The following is a 19,090-nucleotide window of genomic DNA, read 5'->3' as shown; positions in this document are numbered from 1 at the left end:
GGAAAAAGCCCCCTTTACAGACCCGGGGCCTCCGCGGCTTCTGCGGGGTTCCTTCCCTGGCTGGTGGGCCTGCGCTGGAGTGTGCGGAGGCTGCCTTGGCAATTTAAAAGACTCAGAGCTCCCAGCGGCGTTTAGAGTCCGGGTATGGCTAGGGCTTCCCAGTTGTGGCGTCACGCCAGCTCCCTTCGCCAGCCATGATGGTGACTTCGGCGGCTCCTCTCGGAACCGGCGCCCGGCGTAGCTGAACAGAGCCCTGGCTGCGAGCCGTGTTGGCAGGTATCAGTCGGGTCAGCGGGGCTGGGGTGGGGGGGCAGGGGGGAGGAGTGGGCGCGTGCAACTGGGAGTCCCGCTTCAGGGCGTCCATGCGGAACGCGCACTGGTGATCTCGTGCGCTGAGCTCCGCTGTCTGCGGGAGAAGCTGGAGGAGGGCGCCAGCTAACGGGGATGGAGGCGAGGGACGTCTGGGTTCTAGATTCAGTTCTGCTAAACCAGGAATTTCACTTCGCTGCTGTTTCTTCCATTCCGTAATGGGGCAATCCCCAGCGCTTAACCTGGGAAATGTATCTTGATCAGCTGGTTTTGGAATGACTGGTATTGGCAGGTATTGGGTATTGATTCCTCAGGGAAAGACCAGGTGTGACGGGATCAATCTACTGGAGAAGAAAATGGAGAAAAGTTCATTGCAACTTGCAATGGGGACAGAGCCCCAGAGGGCAGTTTCCAGGCTCTTGGCCTCACATAGAAAGGTGCTGGTTCAGCTAGTAAATGGCCATCAACTGTGATTGGATGGCCAACAGCTGTGGCTAGGTGGCCGTCAGCTGTAACCAGTGAGCAATTGGCCACTAATATAACTGCCGTGGCTACACTAGCTGCAAAGGGGGGCTAGCAAGAAGATGGTGGCTGAGCTGGCAAGTGTGGATTGCAGTTAGGATGGCGGGTTGCAGACAGTGTGAATCCAGCCTCCAGTGAGACTATAGTGCCGCCAGGGAGAATATAGTAGTATGACTCCTGTATCTATGGCGCACAGCAGGGTCTCCCGCAGGACACTTGCCATCCTTTCCCAATCATTCCTGGCCACGCCCCCAAAACTTTGAAACCTCCAGGCATCTTTATTTCAGACACTCGTTTGCAAACTATTTTCTACTCCTCTTTAGCAGCGCTAATCTCAAAATGCTCTCCTTACCTCAAGCTACTGCCTTACCTATGACCTATTCTATTAAAAACAACCCTCTTCACAGATAACTGTCTTTCCCCCATAATTAGCAACATAATTAGCACCTGGTCAAGTTTTGTGGTTTTTTTTTTTTTTTTTTTTAAAGATTTTATTGGGGAAGGGGAACAGGACTTTATTGGGGAATAGCGTGTAATTCCAGGATATTTTCCAAGTCAGGTTGTTGTCCTTTCAATCATAGTTGTGGAGGATGCAGTTAAGCTCCAGGTCCAGTTGCCATTGTTAGTTGTAAGGGGCATAGCCCACCATCCCTTGTAGGAGTTGAACCCGCAACCTTGTGGCCCAGAGGACATGCTCCAACCAACTAAGCCATCTGGGAGCTCAGCGGCAGCTCAGCCCAAGGTGCTGCGTTCAATCTTAGTTGCAGGGGGCGCTGCCCACCATCCCTTGCAGGAATTGAGGAGTCCAACCAGTAGCCTTGTGGTGGAGAGCCCATGTGGAAATCGAACCCACATTAGGAGCATGGAGCTCCAGTTGCCAGAGCTACGGGCCAGTGGTCCCATGTTCAAGTTTCTTGAAACTGTAAAGTTCTTTGAGCTAGTGTCACCTGGTTATTTAATTAAACTCTATCTCCAGAGTCCTATCACCTGAGCTTTACTGAGCCTTGCCCCAGGACTTCATTCTGAGTCCCACCATCATCCTCCAAGTCGACTATTCAGTACATTAGAGTTTAAACAGTTCTTGACTTTGTTTATTCCAGTGTTCATCACTTACAGATCACTTAAGGTACTGGCAGTCTGGGCCATACCTCGGCCCTTCTATCACCTAGACTGTTCTGAAGTACTAAAAGCATATCATTCTGAACTCATCTCTACCTGTCCTAGTTCTTTATTTATTTATACCGAGTAATTTATTAACTTATATTTTAACTTATAAATTCCTAGTATATTCTGTTATTTTTTCTCACTTTGAGTTGAATATTTAATTCATCTCACTCTTGCTTAATTATATATGTAAGGCTTTGCCATTGCCTTACAGTGAAGCTTGATCTATGCTCTATAGATTATGATGTGCCATGTTTTTATTATTTTTAATTAGAGTTGTTTTTTAGAAGCAACATTTAAATTTCAAAGTAGTTGAGAGTGTTTTTTCTATGTTTGTGTTAATTCTGGTTTTTGTTCCAGGAATAAATGTGATCTGTACCACTCTATATATTTTTGTTTATTGAGTTTTTCGGTAGCTGAACAAATAGCAGCTTTTGTAAACATTCTCATAAGTGCTTGAATAGAAACTATATTCTGTCTGGTTTATATATTAAACACTTAAAGAACTAACACCAATCCTTCTCAAACAATTTCAAAAAATTGAAGAGAAGGGAACACTCCCGACTCATTTTTCAGGCTGGCAATACCATGATAACAAAGCTAAATGAGGATACTACAAGAATAGAAAATACAGGCTAATATCCCTTTTAAATATAGATGCAAAAATTCTCAACAAAATACTAGCAAACCAAATTCAACAGCATGTTAAAAGGATCATACACCATGATCAAGTGGGATCTATTCCTGGGATGCAAGGATGGTTCAACATATGCAAATCAGTAAATGTGATATAGTACAGTAATAGAATGAATGATAAAAAATATGGTCAGTCTAGGCATATTATTCATATCCACTATATTACTACTTAATTTTAGTTTAGTTTTTTGTTGTTGAGGACTGAGAAAGTTTCCCTAGTCTCCCATTTCTATTGTGTCATTGTTGATTTCATTTTATTTTCTGAGGGTTTTGCTATCAATAAATTTCAATTGTGTTACTTGCTATATTTAATAACAGTCATATTTCATTATGAGTTGTACCTTCAATCGTTTAAACTTTCCTCATTGTCTATTTTAATGCATTTGTGCTTTTAATTCAATATGTCCTTGCATATTCTATTGTTTACATTTGTTTGTTGCATTTTTAATCATCGCCTTATTTTCAACTTTGGAATTCTTTTGTTTTGGATGTCTCTTGAGTATTTCTCTGGCTGGGTTTACACTTTTACCCAGTACATTTATTGTTACAATAAATATCCTTGTAATTTAATGTTTTAATTTTTATGCTTCCTTGTTTTTTGTTTGTTTTATTTTTAACATATGGTCCATGAGCTTTTCCTCTATATTTATCCCATTGTGTAATTTTTAAAGTAATCTGGGCCTATAGTTCATTGTTTGGCTGAGACTCAGTGATACCTTTGGCACTTTGAAACTTTCTTTTTTTAATGAACCTGGACTTTCCTTAAGCTTTAGAAAAGGTTTGTGTTGGATCTCAGGAGTCAGGAAATACTTTTGTGCAAAAGCTTTCACCAATCTGTAAGACCTAACAAGCATACATACACATGTATATAAGATAATCTGAGTGCTTTTTAAAAATAGATACTATATGGTGCAGCAAGACACAATGAAAAGTATTGAGAGATGATATTCTGCCCATTTGCTTCTAGCTCTTTTTATTTTTTAAAAAAAACCTTTTGACCCCCTTCACTTATTTTTCCCATTCTCCCACCTGTTTCCTCTGATAACCACCAATCTGTTCTCTGAATCTATGAGCTTGGTTTTTTGGTTTTTGGTTTGTTTTGTTTTTAGGTTCCACATATAAGAGAGATAATATGCCATTTGTCTTTCTCTGACTTATTTCACTTAGCATAATGCCCTCGAGATCTTTCCATGTTATCACAAATGGCAAGATTTCATTCTTTTTGTATGGCTGAGTAATATTCTGTGTATGTGTGTCAGTCACAGTTTCTTTATTCATTCATTTATTGATGGACATTTAGGTTGTTTCCATATTGTGGCTGTTGTAAACAGTGCTGCACTGTGTCTTTTTGAGTTACTGTTTTCATTTTCCTCAGATTAATACCCAGAAGTGGAATTCCTGAATCACATGGTAGTTCTGTTTTTCAAATCTTTTTGAAGAAACTCCATACTTTTTTCCATAGTGACTGCACCAGTTGACATTCCCACCCACAGTGCATAAGCGTTCTCTTTTCTTCACATCCTCCATAACACTTATCGCTTGTCTTTTTTATCATAGCCACTCTTACATGTGGCATTTCATTGTGGTTCAGATTCACATTTCTCTCATGATTAGTGAGGTTGAGCATCTTTTCACATATCTGTTGTCCATCTGTATGTCTTCTTTGGAAAAAAATGTATGTTCAGATCTTCTGTCCATCTTTTAATTTGATTGTTTTTGCTATTGAGTTGTATGAGTTCTCTATATACAGAAGGTACCAAAAAAATGTATACACATTTTAAGGAAGGAAAATATTATTAAAATTGTAATAATATATACCAATAACAAAGGATGAATACAAGTCATGTTTGACTTCTGCAATTACAAGAAGTGCTCAAAGTTGTTACCATCAATGTCCAGATACTTCTGATTATGGCAAACTACTGCTTGAGGAACATTGACCAAAGTATTCACTTGTATAGATTTTTTTGGCACCCTTGATATTTTGGATATTAACCCCTTATCAGATATATGGTTTGCAAATATATCTACAAATCAGTCAATGCGATACACCACATTAACGAAATGAAATATAAAAATCATGATAATATCAATAGAAAAAGTGTTTGACAAAATGCAACATCCATTTATAATAAAAGCTCTCAACAAAGCAGGTATTGAGTGCTTACTATCTGCCTGAAGTGAGATGAGTGTTCTTTTAATCACTATAATTCAATCATATATATATTTTTATAGCCATGTTATAGTTGAGAAAACTCAAGCTTTTGTTAAATAATTTGTTCAATTTCATAAATATAGTAACTTCAGCTGGGATTTAACCTCATGTCAGATATGACTCCAAAGTATGTACCCTTAATTACTATGTATTGCCTATAGCATGGTTTCTTAATCTTGGAATTATTGATACTTTGGGCTGGATAATTCTTTGTTATAGAAAGTTGTCTTCCACATTGTAGGATGTTTAGCAGCATTCCTGGTTTCGCCCCACTAGGTGCCAGTAATAACCCCCATTTGTGACAATCAAAACTGTCTCTAGACATTCCCAAATTTCCCCGGGTGGCAAAACTACTGAAAACCACCGGCCTAGAGGTGTATAATAAAAATGACCGCTGGATGGTAAATTGCATCCAGACTGGGAGAATTGTAAATCAGATAGAAAGCTGTATCTGAACTGCCCTGACATAATGACTGTTATGGTTGGGCAAGCTCTGAGTGCTGTGCTCATAGAGTTGTTAGAAGAGATATTGGCTCCTGTGGGAAGGCTTTGCCGTTAAGATGCTTTCTGCACAACCTACTGGATCTCCTGACTCGCGCTATAGTCTGTGAGAACCCCCACTGAAGAAAAATGGCAGTTACTCACTCTGGTAGCAAGCTGTGTTTTCTGTCCAGTAGCCTTCTGAATAAACTGGTGCCAGTTTGACTCATGGTAGTCTCGTGAGTCTAAATGTTTACCCTGTTGCCCCGAAAGTAAGAGCTAGCCGGACTATCAGCTCTAATGTATCTTTTGTAGCAAAAATTAATATAAGACCCAGTATTATATTATATTATATTATATTATATTATATTATATTAAATTATATTATATTATATTATATTATATTCCAGGTCTTATATAAGACCAGGTCTTATATTAAAATTAAACTGGGTCTTACGTTAATTTTTGCTCTGAAAGACGCATTAGAGCTGATGGTCCAGCTAGCTCTTATTTTCAGGGAAACACGGTAGTTGAGCCTAAAATCTTCCTGGTGGACATTGCAGACTGACCCATAGTGAGTTCTAACAAATGAATTTTTTAAATTATTGTAGTCTAGGAATGCACTTTTTGATATACCCCTAATAATAAAATGGCTTGTGGATATTTATTCTTGTATTTTTAAAATTACAGTTTCTTACCTTAATTTCTAGTGCTACTGCCAATTTTACTCATCTTACATATTAATAACTTTACTGGTATTTTAATGAGAACTTAGGAAGAGGTTTTTTTTAGGCATCTCTAGTAGATCCTGACTGATGATTTGTTTTGCTTAGTTGTAAAGCAAAAATGAATTGTTAACCTGGTACAGGAGAAATCTAACTGCAATTATTTTATGAGGTTTGTTTTAATCAAAGGACTATTTCATTTATCACTTTTTTTGTGTGATGTCTATCTGTGTTTGCTTCTCTGTCTTTTTGGTGGGTGGTTGGGGGCAAAGAGACAACATATTTCCCTGTTCTAAAGAAGGAAAACAAGAATGAAGGGAGAACTCATAATATTTATTTTCTTAGATCATTTTAAGAATATTATTTGTATTATTTTATCTTTTAACACTATGCTAATACATGTTCATTATCTGTAGGTCATGTTTATGTCTTTTTTCAGTCTCTCAGGTACCTGAATATTGACGTTGTATCTGAAGCTCCTGGAATTTTTCTCTTGATACAAATTTGGCTCAAATCACACTGTGTGTATACAGCTGCTTAGCCCAAGCCTAAGAATTGCTGGACCTCTGGTAAGACAAATTCAAACAACTGGGAATTCTATCTAGGAAGATGCAGCCCTTGCACAAGTTGATGGCTATCTCAAAACCTCAAAATCTGGCTCTACATGAGCAAAGTGATGTCCTGAGAGCAGATATATCTTGGCAACAAGAAAGCATCCCAGTCATGGAGACCTATGACTCTGAGGCCTCTCGTCAAAAGTTCAGACATTTCCAGTACTTGGAAGTATCTGGGCCTCATGAAGCCCTGAGCCAACTCTGGGAGCTGTGTCTTCAGTGGCTGAGACCAGAAGTTCATACAAAGAAGCAGATCCTAGAGCTGCTGGTGCTGGAACAATTCCTGACAATTCTCCCTGAGGAGGTCAGAACTTGGGTGAATTTACAACATCCAAAGAACAGCAAAGAAGTGGTGACCCTCATAGAGGATGTGATTGAAATGCTTCAAGACAAAGGTGAGAATATAGAAAATTGGCACTAGAATAGTTGATCCATCTGTGGAATCTAGATACAAAAATCAAAAATACAGAGCTCATACATTCAGAGAACAGATTGCCAATGGCGTTTACCAAAGGTGGTTGCCAAAGGCAGGGGGTAAAGGGTGGGCAAAATGGGTGAAGGGAGTCAAAAGGTGCAAACTTTCAATTATAAAATAAGTATGTCATGTGGATGTAATGTACAGCACGGTGACTACAATTAATATTGTATTACGTATTTGAGAGTTGCTAAGAAAGTAAATCTTAAAAGTTGTCATAAGAAAAAAATTAGTTACTATATATACCATGTTTCCCCAAAAATAAGACCGGGTCTTATATTAATTTTTGCTCCAAAAGACGCATTAGGGCTTATGTTCAGGGGACGTCATCCTGAAAAATCATGCTAGGGCTTATTTTCTGGTTAGGTCTTATTTTCAGGGAAATACGCTAGTGACAGAAGTTAACTAGACATATTGTGGTGATCATTTCATAACATATATAAATACTGAATTATTATGTTGTATACCTGAAGTTAATACATCATATATGTGTCAATTAAAAAGAAAGAAAAAAGTAGTTGATCCTTCCCATATGAAGAGAAATTATCTTTTTTGAGGCTAGAGGGCAACAAGGCTCAGATCATGAAGGGATTTACTATATCCGGGGACATGGATTTTATTCTATAGGCAACAGAGATAGAATGAGAACTCACAGATTGGGTAGGGGAGTAAAACAACTTGATTTGCATTTTAAAAATATGTTGGTATCATTGTAGAGTAGGGATTGGCAAACTATGACCCACAGGCAAAATATTTTTGGAAATAAAGTTTTACTGGAATACAGCCATGCCCATTCATTTATAGTTTGTCTACAGTTGCTTTTGTGCTATGGCCAGAGTTGTTTAGTTGTAGCAGAAACTGCATTGCCTGCAAAGCCTAAAATATTTACTATCTAGATCTTTACAGAAAAAGTTAATGAACTTTTCATGTAAATGTTAGACCAAAGGGCTCTAAAAATAGAAAAACCAGTTAGTAGACTATTGTAATAGGTTAGGTGTTACAGAATGAAGGGAGCATGGGAAAAACAGAGGAATTTGAATGTAAACAATTTACATTCAAATGAATTTATTAACTACCTGATACATTTAGCGAAGTTTCAAGATTCTAAGATTCTAGACCAACATACAAAAATCAGTTGTATTCTTATACACTACCAATGAGCAATCCTAAAATGAAATTAAGGAAACAGTTTAATTTACAATAACATCAAAAAGAATGAAATACTTAACTATAAATTTAACTATGGGGATGTAATACTTGTCCACTGAAAACTGCAAAACATTGTTGAAAGAAATTAAAGAAGGCTTAAATAAATGGAAAGATACCCCATGTTTATGGACTGGAAGAGAGTACTGTTAAAATGATAATACTACCTGAAGCAATCTACAGATTCAAATGCAATTTACATCTAAATTTCAGTTACCTTTTTTTGCAGAAATGGACAAGTTGGTCCTAAAATTCATATGGAATTACAAAGGACTCCAAATAGCCAGAACAACCTTGATAAAGAACAAGGTTTGAGGGTACACACTTGTCTAATTTCAAAACTTACTACAAAGCTAAAATAATCAAAACCAGGTGTACTGGAATAAGAGACATATAGATCAAGGGAATAGAATTGAGAGTTCAGAAAGAAACTCATACTTCTGTGGTTGATTAATTTTCAACAAGGGTACTAAGACAAATGGGAAAATTTTTTAATAAATGGTACTGGAACAACTTGATATCCACAGGCAAAAGATTGAAATAGGACTTTATACCTATGCAAAAATTAACTCAAAATGGGTCAACAAACCTAAATATAGGAGCTAAAACTATATTTTATATAGTTTTATATAAAACTATATTTTATATAAATATACTATATAAATATAGGAGCTAAAATTCTTAGAAGAAAAAATAGGAATAATTCTTCATCACTTTGACTTTGGTAGTTGATGCTTAGATATGGCACCAAAAATACAAGCAACAAGAGAAAAATTAGACTTCATCAAAATTAAACACTTTGTGTATTAAAGGATACTATCAAGAAAGTGAAAAGGAAACCTACAGAATGAGAGAAAATATTTGAAAATTATATCTTATAAAGGCCCAGTATTGGGAACATATTGGGAAAAGAACTCTTACAACTCAACAATATAAAGACAAGCTATGAAATTTTTTAAATGAGCAAAGGACTTGAATAGATATTTCTCCAAAGAAGATACACAAATGGTCAACAATAATTGTTCACCATTAGTCATTAGGGAGTTAAATATCAAACACACAATGAGATACCACTTGACAACCACTAGGATAGCTATATGTCGTGCAGGGTACCCTGCTCGCTGCGCCATTTGTTGTGCAGGGTCTCAGCTCCCACTCCCCGCCCAAGAATGCAGGACACGGTAAGGCCAAAAAGGAACACCCACGGAGCCATAGATAGGGGAGTCAAGCCAATATATTCTCGCTGGCAGCTGGGCTGGAGACACAGAAAGCAGGATCTACATAATCTGCAACCCGCCGTCCTAACAGCAGTCCGCGCTTGCCAGCCACCATCTTCTTGCTAGCCCCCACATTTTTTTTTTGCTAGCATAGCCACGGCAGTTATATTAGTGGCCAATGGCTTACGGGTTACAGCTGACGGCCAACTAGCCACAGCTGCTGGCCATCTGATCACAGTTGATGGCCATTTACTACCCGAGCCAGCACCTTTCTATGTGAGGCCGAGAGCCTGGAAACTGTTTTTTTGGGGCTTTGTCCCCACACTGTATTAATAAAAGGAGGGGGAAAAAGTGTTGGCGAGACTATGGAGAAATCTGAACCCTCATACATTGCTTTTGGGAATGTAAAATGGTGCAGTCACTCTGGAAAACAGTTTGGTAGTTCCTTAAAAAAATTAAATATAGATTTACCATATACTGAAGAGAATTGAAAACATGTTTACACAAAAATTTGTACATGAATCTTTATAGCAGCATTATAATACATAAAAAGTGGAAACAATCCAAATGTTTGTCAACTGAATGGATAAAGAAATGGTATATCTATACAATGGAATAATATTCAGCCATTAAAAAGAATGAAGTACTGATACATGGTACAACATGGATGGACCTCCAAAATATTATGCTGATTTAAAGAAGTCAGACACAGAAGGTCACATGCCATATGATTATATTTATATGGAATGCCCAGAATAAAGACAGTGTAGGAGGGAGGTGGAATGGGAGTGACTTATTAATGGGTATGGGGTTTCTTTTTGAGGAAATGAAAATATTCTGGAATTAGATAATGGTGATGGTTGCATCACAATTTGAACATACTAAAAGCCACTGAATTGTATACTTTAAAATGTTTAATATGGAGAATTTTATGTTATATAAATTGTACCTCAGTTTTTAGAAAGGGTAATAAGAGAGATTATTGGGTCAAACTAAGATTGGGTGTTAAATGTAAAGGACAAGTGTTTAAGGAATTTGAAGACTCTGAAAAGAGTACTGAAAGTGATTTCATGAAATTAAGCTGCATGGAGAGGAAAGTGACTTCATAAGAGGTGATAGACTGGGAGAAAAGGAGAGAATCAATGTACTGTGGTGGGACCTTGATAAAAGTTAGAGAATATACTAAAAGCAAGAAAGTGAAAAAATGAAAGGATAGGAAAATGTAGTTAGGGATTGATTTATTCGAGTTTGTCTCATAGTAGAACAATTCTAAGTAATGACCCAAATATGAAAAAGGAAGTAGATTGGTTGCTGATGGTTATTAGAAATACATTTATCAAGGGTCTTCAGGCTGGGTTGTCTGTGCCAGTGTTGAAATAACCTATCATAATATTGGCAGGATTTAGGGTGGAAATCAACAATATGAGCTAAATAACCAGAGTTTTTGTTGACCTAGTACAATTATTTAATGTCTTTCATGCACAATAGACTATAGGCTCTATGAGGGCAGGTATTTGTGTGTCTCACACATAGGAAACACTCAGTAAATATGTGTTGAATAAATGAATGAGCAATTGCTTAGTTTATTACGACACTAAGAAGTCCGTAGCTAAGTGGTCTGAACCTATAAGAAAAAATTTTTGTATAAGTAGAAAAATCTTTATAAGGAAGTGAGAACAGAGAGGTATGAGTATATCAAAACAACTTCCAAGACCATACTACAAAGAGGTGTTTTGATGATGGCCAAGATCCATCTTAGATTAGAAGGGAGAAGGAATGAATATTCTAAAAGAGCTTGAGAATGCATATGAATTTTTCTTTGAATGGAATAAGAGTTTCTGAGAATACACTTGTAAAGATTCAAGGTCAGCAGAGAAGAAGAATTAAGAGAAGGAAACAGTATTCAGTGAGAGCCATAAATAAGGGAGTAGCTGATTGGAGATTTTTATAAGATACCTCACATATTCCCAAGAATGACAAAAAGATGCAGTGTTGTATTGACTGTCCTAGGGGTTATGGGACTGAGTTGACAGGTTTCACAAACTGTTATAGGTCTGAGTAAAGTTAACAAACTGTAATCTTTGCGGCATTCAAAAGTTATGTTGCTGAGAAATTTGGATTTTTTTTTCAAATTCTGGCCTTTATTTACAAAATGGTCTCATAAAATATCTCCTACGTTGTTTCTATTTTTTTCTTCTTTCACCCTGAATCAATGGAAACTTCCTCACAATCTAGTATTGGTTTGTAATCTGGCATTTGAGGATCACTGGTGTAACTAATGAATTTGGAGAAACTTTAGGAAAGTGGCCCTTGTGTATACTTCTCACCAGAGGGCTGGAGAAAAGAATTGGTTGCCATTCAGATTTTTATGTCCTTGAGTTAGTTCTAGGTGACCAAACTGCCTAAGCCTGTGTATAGTTTAGAGGAAAGGAGCCCTTGAGTAGAATTCTCCCCAATGTGTTTGAGAAAGGGATTGGTTGGATAAAATCTTCTTAGCTCCCAGTAGAATTAGTCTGTGGTGGCTATGCCTTAGTTAGGCATTAGTTTTGACGGGATTAAAATTATTTTTTTGGAATCTGCTACAACCACAGATGAGCCCTCAAAATATTTTGGCCCTCTTCGCTCTGTCCAGTAGTTTTCAACCCTTGATATTATATCAAAATCACTTTTAGAGCTTCTTAAAAATATGAGATCTGAGGGCAGCCAGTTAGCTCAGTTGGTTAGAACACGGTGCTCTTAACAACATGGTTGCCGGTTCGATCCCCACATGGGACACTGTGAGCTGCGCCCTCCACAACTAGATTGAAACAACTACTAGACTTGGAGCTGATGGGTCCTGGAAAAACACACTTAAATAAATAAAAGTTAAAATATATATACATATATATTTTTTTTTTCAAAATTCTAAAGATGATGCCTATGAATAATAATAGCCTGTTAAAAACTACTAATATAATCATTAAAAGTTTCTCCAGGGCAAAACTGGTCTCTCATATGTTTTCCTTTATCTTCCTCAGATATAGCCTGCAGGGATTCTGTCCTACTGCAGAAGTGGAATATTGAGAAAGAGGAAATGGAAGCAGACTCACTAACAGGCCAATCCCAGGTGAATTAGGATTTCACACTTTACTGGAATGACCTGCTTTTTCTTTTTTGGCCTTTGAACTTTTGCCAAACATAGTTCTATCTAAGGACAGGAAATTTGGTCTCCCACAGGATATTGGACCTATTTTAGTTGGTGATACACTATTTGGAAAATATAATCTTTGTATATTCTCTGTGCATCTATTTCTTCAAGATTATATATGATAATTGAAGCTATAGAAATAGAGTCTACCCAAGAATGTTTAGAGTTAAAAGTGAAGGGAGCTAAGGGCAGAATCCTGAGCAATGTCATTTAATTGGCAGGAGCAGAAGAAACCCTAAAGGATACTGAAATGAGAGGACCAAAGTGGTGGAAAAAAACCAGGAAAATATGTCACTGAAAGCAAAGAATGATAATATTTTAAGGAGAAATCCTTTAAAGTTCAGGAAAATCCAGCCTGAGTAGTGTCTCATTCACTGACCATCAGGGAAATACTAACATGCATGGAATAGAAGCCAGGTTGTTGAAGGTTGAGGACAGAGGAGAAAGAGAGGACGTAAGTAAAAATGAATGTAGACAACTTATTCACAAAAAAGATGGGTTCTGAAGTAGTGGAAGGGAAAGGATTTGTATATTTCAGTGTGATTGAACGTGCCAATAATGACAAGGTTCAGAATGTTAAAGAGAGAAGTACAACTGACGGTATGAGAGCCGTTGTAACAAATATTTATGCAGTGTTCAATATGCCAGAGACTTTTTCTAAGGGCTGGGAATATGAAACAAAACCCCTGTCTTTGTGGAGATTACATTCTAGTGGAAGCAGACAGGCAAACACTAGCACATAAGATAATTGCAAATAGTAATAATTACTACAAAGAAAGAAACGTAATGCAGTGGAGACTGATTAGGAGGATGGCTACTTTGGGTAATTAGGAAAGGCCTGTCTGACAAGGTGACATTGGGCTGTGAGAACTGAATTAGCAGGCTGCATTTTTCAATTAGAGAAAATGCCCTATGTCTTCTGCTAGCAGAGCCTGCATCTTCATTACAAATCTGCCTTAAATACTTTGTGTTCTGAACTCCTTTTATGTAAATTATGTATGCTCTGCAATCTTTTTTTCCCCACAATTATTCTGCTTCTCCTCAACCAAAATGTAAGCTAATCTATAGTTAGGACTGCACTTCATTTTCCTTTCACAGCCCTCACAGTATACCAAGTTGATAGGCCCCTTGTATTATTGATTTTTATCACTTAGAACCCCAAACATTGTCCTATCAATTTCTTGTGTATTCTGGCCACCTATCCTATTCTTTCCAAATTCATTTCTCCTCTAGTAATATTTTTGGGAATTACCTTTGATTAAAAAGGAACTTAATGTTTTAGGAACCAGTGACATTCAAAGATGTGGTTCTGGAATTCAGCAAGGAAGAGTGGGGACAACTGAACCCGGCTGTAAAGAACCTGTACAGGGATGTGATGCTGGAGAACTATAAGAACCTGAATTCCTTACCTAAAGGTGACTTTTAAGTATTTACCTAATTTGCCCATTAGTAGTCTCCTCACCTAGTGTTAAAAACTACAGGACTGCTGAAGTGGTTACGGGCATTTGGGTTTGGGGTCAGATTTCCTAATGTCCTTTGGGCACAATGGAAAATTTTCATGCTGTATGGTTGAAAGTCCTTTCTGATGCAGTTAGAAATACACAGGTCTGTAGTGATCTCAAGCCTTAATTTTCAGCAGCTTAGACTACTATATTGGGGTGAAATTCCCTTCCCTATAAAGATGCCTGAAGTGTCATATGTATTTGTTTGTTGTTGTTTTCATTTTCCCCATGAACAGAGCATCTATTTTCCAAACCAATTGAAGTCCCCAAGTTGGAAAGTAAGAAAAAAGGATGGTTGATGGAGAAAGAAATCCCAAGAACAACCATTTTTGGTAAGAACCAGGCAGATACAAGGCATTTGTAAAATGCCTCTGTGAAATATACAGCCCATGTAAACCATATTTTTAACCAGTTGATATTATAGTTGGGGAGGTGACAACAGAATCACCTAAAAAAAAACCTTATTGCTTTTTGTTCACAAATTCTTTTTCTTATATGGACAGGCAAAATAGTGTTAGGGTTAGAAACAGACACTGAGCTTAAAGCCGTGTGGCCTGTCAGTTTCCTCATCTGTAACATAGTGTAAATAATGGTATCTGTCTCCAATGAGTTGATACGTGTAAGACATTTAGAACAGTGCCTGTCACGTGGTAAAAGTGCTATATAAACAAACATCAGGCAACATAACATTGATTGATATTCTTTCTTTTAAAGAAAACAGAAAACTCTGCTTTATCCTAGAGTGGCTTCAGTTATTGTCTATTTTTCCTTGTTTTACTATAGAATTGCTTAATTTGTGCCTTAATTCCTTACCCTCATCGTAATTTCTTTATTATTATTAACATCTTGTGAGAGATCATAAACCATGTGGGTTTAGTATAAATTTTAGTAAGTACAGAAAAACATGAAGAGGAATATACTCACCCATTACCGCACTACCCAGAGCTATGCAACATTTGGTTTGTTTTCTTAAGCCTTTTTTTTTTTTTTTTTTTTTTTTTTTTGGGTGGTATGTATCTCTGTGGCTTGTGAAGATTTCTTTTTTCCAAAATTGGGGTCATATGTCATTATATATTCTGCTCTTTCCATCTAATATGGTATCATGAATAATTGTCTATTTCACTAAATAGTTTGTGAAAATGTGACTTCTAGTTCACGTATAACATACCATCACATACAAATACCAATATATTTAATCATTCCTCTCCTCACCCCCAAAAGTTGGACATTTAGGTTGTTGCCAATTTTTCAAGCATGTCTCATGACTTAGATAGGATACCTTATTAGAAGTACATCAAAGGGTATAAATATATTTAACTTTTAACTGTCTTGTTACAGTCTGCTACATTGTCTACAGAAGGTTATTACCAACTCAGATGCTCACTAATAATGCCAATTATCTCTCTATTATTTCTCTATTATTATCACTCTAGCAAACACTGGGTATTGTTTACTTGAAATTTTCATTAATTTGATAAGCAAATTATCTCTTCCTTTCTAAGGTAAATCGTCTCCCTCAGTTATCTTTTGGATCCCATTTTAGTAAAATGGTCTTTCTCCTACTCTTTGCCTTATTAACTCTTATTCTTCCTTTGGATCTCAAATGGGTCCACAATTCATGGAAAACTTTATTGACTAGTTTCATTTTTTTTCTGTTATATAATCCCATAGAACCATATTATTCCACTTTTAGCACTTAATACAATTATATTTTACATATATCTGTGAATCTTTGTCTCCCACACCAGGCTTTATATTCCTTGAGGGTAGGGACCATGTCTTTTTTGCCCTTTATATCTCCAGCCCTTAACACATATATAGGAACCAAAGGAAAAAAATGGATAAGTGGATACTGGAGTATGAGAAAGTTAAAAATTATTTCATTTGTTTTGGTCATTTGTGATTCAGTAAATGGTTTTATGTCCTTTATCAAAAATTTAGAGGTTTTTAATTAATATATGAGGATCTTATGTAAATTCTCACTATTGACCACAGTTACGGTTAATAAGCTATCTCTGAGGTGTTCTCTTTTTTTTAATTTTATTCATGGTGTTCATCATCCATATTTTTAAAATTTATGTTATCTGGTATATTCCCCTATCTTATATCTGTTAATTTTATATATAAGAATTTTTCCATCCCCAAACTAAGAAACTTACTCCCTGAATTTATTCTGATTTCATCTAGTTCATCATTTAAATAAAATATGTTAATCAATCTGGAATTTGCTTCAATATATACATATAATTTCTTTTCCAAAATAGTTAATGGATTGTGGTGAATTAAATATAGCCACAAAATCTTTGTCACTCTTCTTCATCAAGATAAAGACTTTGTTTCCCCTCCCCCTTGAATCCAAGCTGGACTGTTTGATCAGCAAAATGCAGCAGAAGAGATACTATAATACTATGGTATGCCACCCCATCCCAATTCATATGCTGATATTTTACCCAAACCCTATGTATTCTCCTTAGTGTTCCTGAATGGCTTCCTCTTATTTTATGATCTCCTAACTTTCTTTTTAATATTGTTATCCTATTTTTTTCTTCTATACTTCTCCTTTTCTAGCCTCACCTCACATTTTCATTCTGTATTTAAGACCCATAAAATATGCCTATCTGTTTATATGGTTCAGCCTCTCTCCCCCAATTAAGCAATTTCCCTTCCTCTAGTTTGTGGAATTTTTTATTTCTTTTTAGACAGACAGACAATTTCAGAAAATCAAGATTCATTTCCAAAGCAGAGAATTTCTGGAGAAGAACCATCCCATGGAGCGATTATGACAAAACTGACCCAAAGTGGACATCTTTCTGTAGATGCCTGGAAAGATGATGACTGGTTATATAGGAGCCGGGAACACTGGGACATAAATTTGCCTCAAGAGGCTTTCATTCACAAGACAATGTACACTGAGGAGGGAGACTTTGAATGCATTGAAAATAAGAAAAATTTTGATGTTAAGTCAGTTAACTCAGTTTTTAATACACAACAGGGAATTCTGATGAGAAAGGGGTCCCCAAAATGTGATAAATTTAAAACTAACTTCAAATTTAATTTAGACTCAGTAGGTAAACAACATTCAGAATATCATGAATGTGGAAATGCCTTGAGCCTGTGTATAGATATTCATCACCCAAAAAGTCATACCACAGTGAATTCCTATGAATGTTATCAGTGTGGGAAAGCCTTCAGCCGCAGTTCGTCTCTTGTTCGACATCAGATTATTCACACAGGAGAGAAACCCTATAAATGTAGTGAATGTGGGAGATTCTTCAATAGACGTACAAACCTTACTAAGCATCAAAAAATTCATATGAAAGCCAAGGCCTATGAAGGCAATAAATGTGGAACAGCCTTCACTAAGAGTGAAGACAGTAATAAAAATCCAAGTTCTATGAATAATGCCTATGAATGTGTTAGCTGTGGAAAATCCTTCGATCGGAGCTCCTCTCTTATTCGACATCAAATGATTCATACAGGAGAGAAACCATTTAAATGTAAGGAATGTGAGAAAACCTTCAACAGGAGTTCAAACCTGAATAAACACCAACAACTTCATACTCGAGAGAAGTCCTTTAACAGGAAGAAATGTGAGATTACTTTCAGTCAGAATGCAGAACGCCTTCAACATCCATAAATTTATGCTGGAAGGAATCTTATGAAAGTAATAAATGGGAGAAAATGTTTGTCAGAGATTATTCTTTAATTGATCTGACAGAATTAATATTGGAGAGATATCTGTTATTGGATAGAAATCTGAGGGAGTTTTTCCAGGCTTCCAGATGAAGCTACAGGGTTTGGAGTAAAGCTTATCACCATATAAGTGTTTGTGTCATTATTCTGATGTCCATTACCATTATCTTTCCCTAGTTCATAAATAGGACCTATTCACCTGGTCTATTGATGAAATACATATTAGGGAAAAGCCAAGCAATATCCTTGACGTTGATATTTAATAAAACTCAAACTTTCAGTTCTAATAAGGTCACAAGAAACCTGGAGCTCATAAAAATATAGGAGGATATTTATAAGGACTGAATTCTCTGAATTAATGGCAAAGACCACAGTGACAGCCAGTTACTCCACCCCTCCTAATATCCATGGGCTGTCCTGGTACTGAGTGGGGACTAGAATTGGAAGAGGATTATCAACTGCAATTGGAGGTGAATGTGTTGTTAATCTACATGTATTTTTTAATATCTACATTTTTAAAAATTACTCTTGGGATCTAGGCTGGAGAGACATCCATAGCCCTAGATCTAGCATTTATCTTAAACATTATAAAGTCAATAAAGTGTCCTAATTCTCTGTGTACTACAACTGCCTCTTCACTCTAAAAACGACTTCAGGATCCCAAAGAGTTCTTTGAGCTAAGAAGTTTATCTTAATCTGCCCAAAAAGATTCTTACTGGAGACACTCCCAATGACTGATGATGGTGGCTTTTCGTCTGAGTTCATATCTTGTTCAAAAGCAGAAGAAGTATATTGGAGTGAACACTAGGATGAGTTAATAAATGTGGGAAATTATTCTATGTTCGTTTCTTCATCCTTTACATCACAACACAAGTTGTATTAAGACAAAACTCTACACAAATATTTGATATGGAAATTTGTATAAACATAAGGCAACTTGATAGAGGGTCCTAACAAGGGAAAAACACTCTGTAGGAAATTCTTGGGGTATATAGTTCAGTCATTTGTTAGAACAATTACATGTTCAATATAATGGATTCTAACATTCTCATTGGGTCTAAGTGAAATGATTTTTTTCTTCAACA

General features: G+C 36.6%; 1 protein-coding gene across 2 annotated transcripts; it reads left to right on the top strand.

The window, feature by feature from the left end:
• Nucleotides 1-18,838, top strand: ZNF215 (zinc finger protein 215). 2 transcript variants are annotated; one of them, XM_081063426.1, is made up of 6 exons: nt 1-276; nt 6,551-7,120; nt 12,641-12,729; nt 14,093-14,225; nt 14,549-14,644; nt 17,012-18,838. In XM_081063426.1, the coding sequence occupies exons 2-6, from the start codon at nt 6,721-6,723 to the stop codon at nt 17,947-17,949; spliced, it is 1,656 nt and encodes a 551-aa protein (XP_080919552.1). In that variant the 5' UTR covers nt 1-276; nt 6,551-6,720; the 3' UTR covers nt 17,950-18,838. The 2 variants fall into 2 exon arrangements, with proteins under 2 accessions (XP_080919552.1, XP_080919553.1); XM_081063427.1 differs by lacking the exons at nt 1-276; nt 6,551-7,120; nt 12,641-12,729 and adding an exon at nt 13,182-13,264 and having other exon boundaries at nt 17,012-18,619.
• Nucleotides 18,839-19,090: the final 252 nt, after the last annotated feature.

This window comes from Rhinolophus hipposideros (assembly GCF_964194185.1).
Source record: "Rhinolophus hipposideros genome assembly, chromosome: 10".
In the NCBI taxonomy this organism is placed as follows: domain Eukaryota; kingdom Metazoa; phylum Chordata; class Mammalia; order Chiroptera; family Rhinolophidae; genus Rhinolophus; species Rhinolophus hipposideros.
The sequence above is the reverse complement of the archived record's forward strand: the minus strand, read 5'-3'. Positions and strand labels throughout refer to the sequence as shown.

Coding starts and splice junctions, on each gene's coding strand:
- ZNF215 (XM_081063426.1), top strand. CDS start 6,721: ATGCAGCCCTTGCACAAGTTGATGGCTATCTCAAAACCTCAAAATCTG. Junction 7,121..12,640: donor TGAAATGCTTCAAGACAAAG/GTGAGAATATAG, acceptor TATCTTCCTCAG/ATATAGCCTGCAGGGATTCT. Junction 14,226..14,548: donor CCTGAATTCCTTACCTAAAG/GTGACTTTTAAG, acceptor CCCCATGAACAG/AGCATCTATTTTCCAAACCA.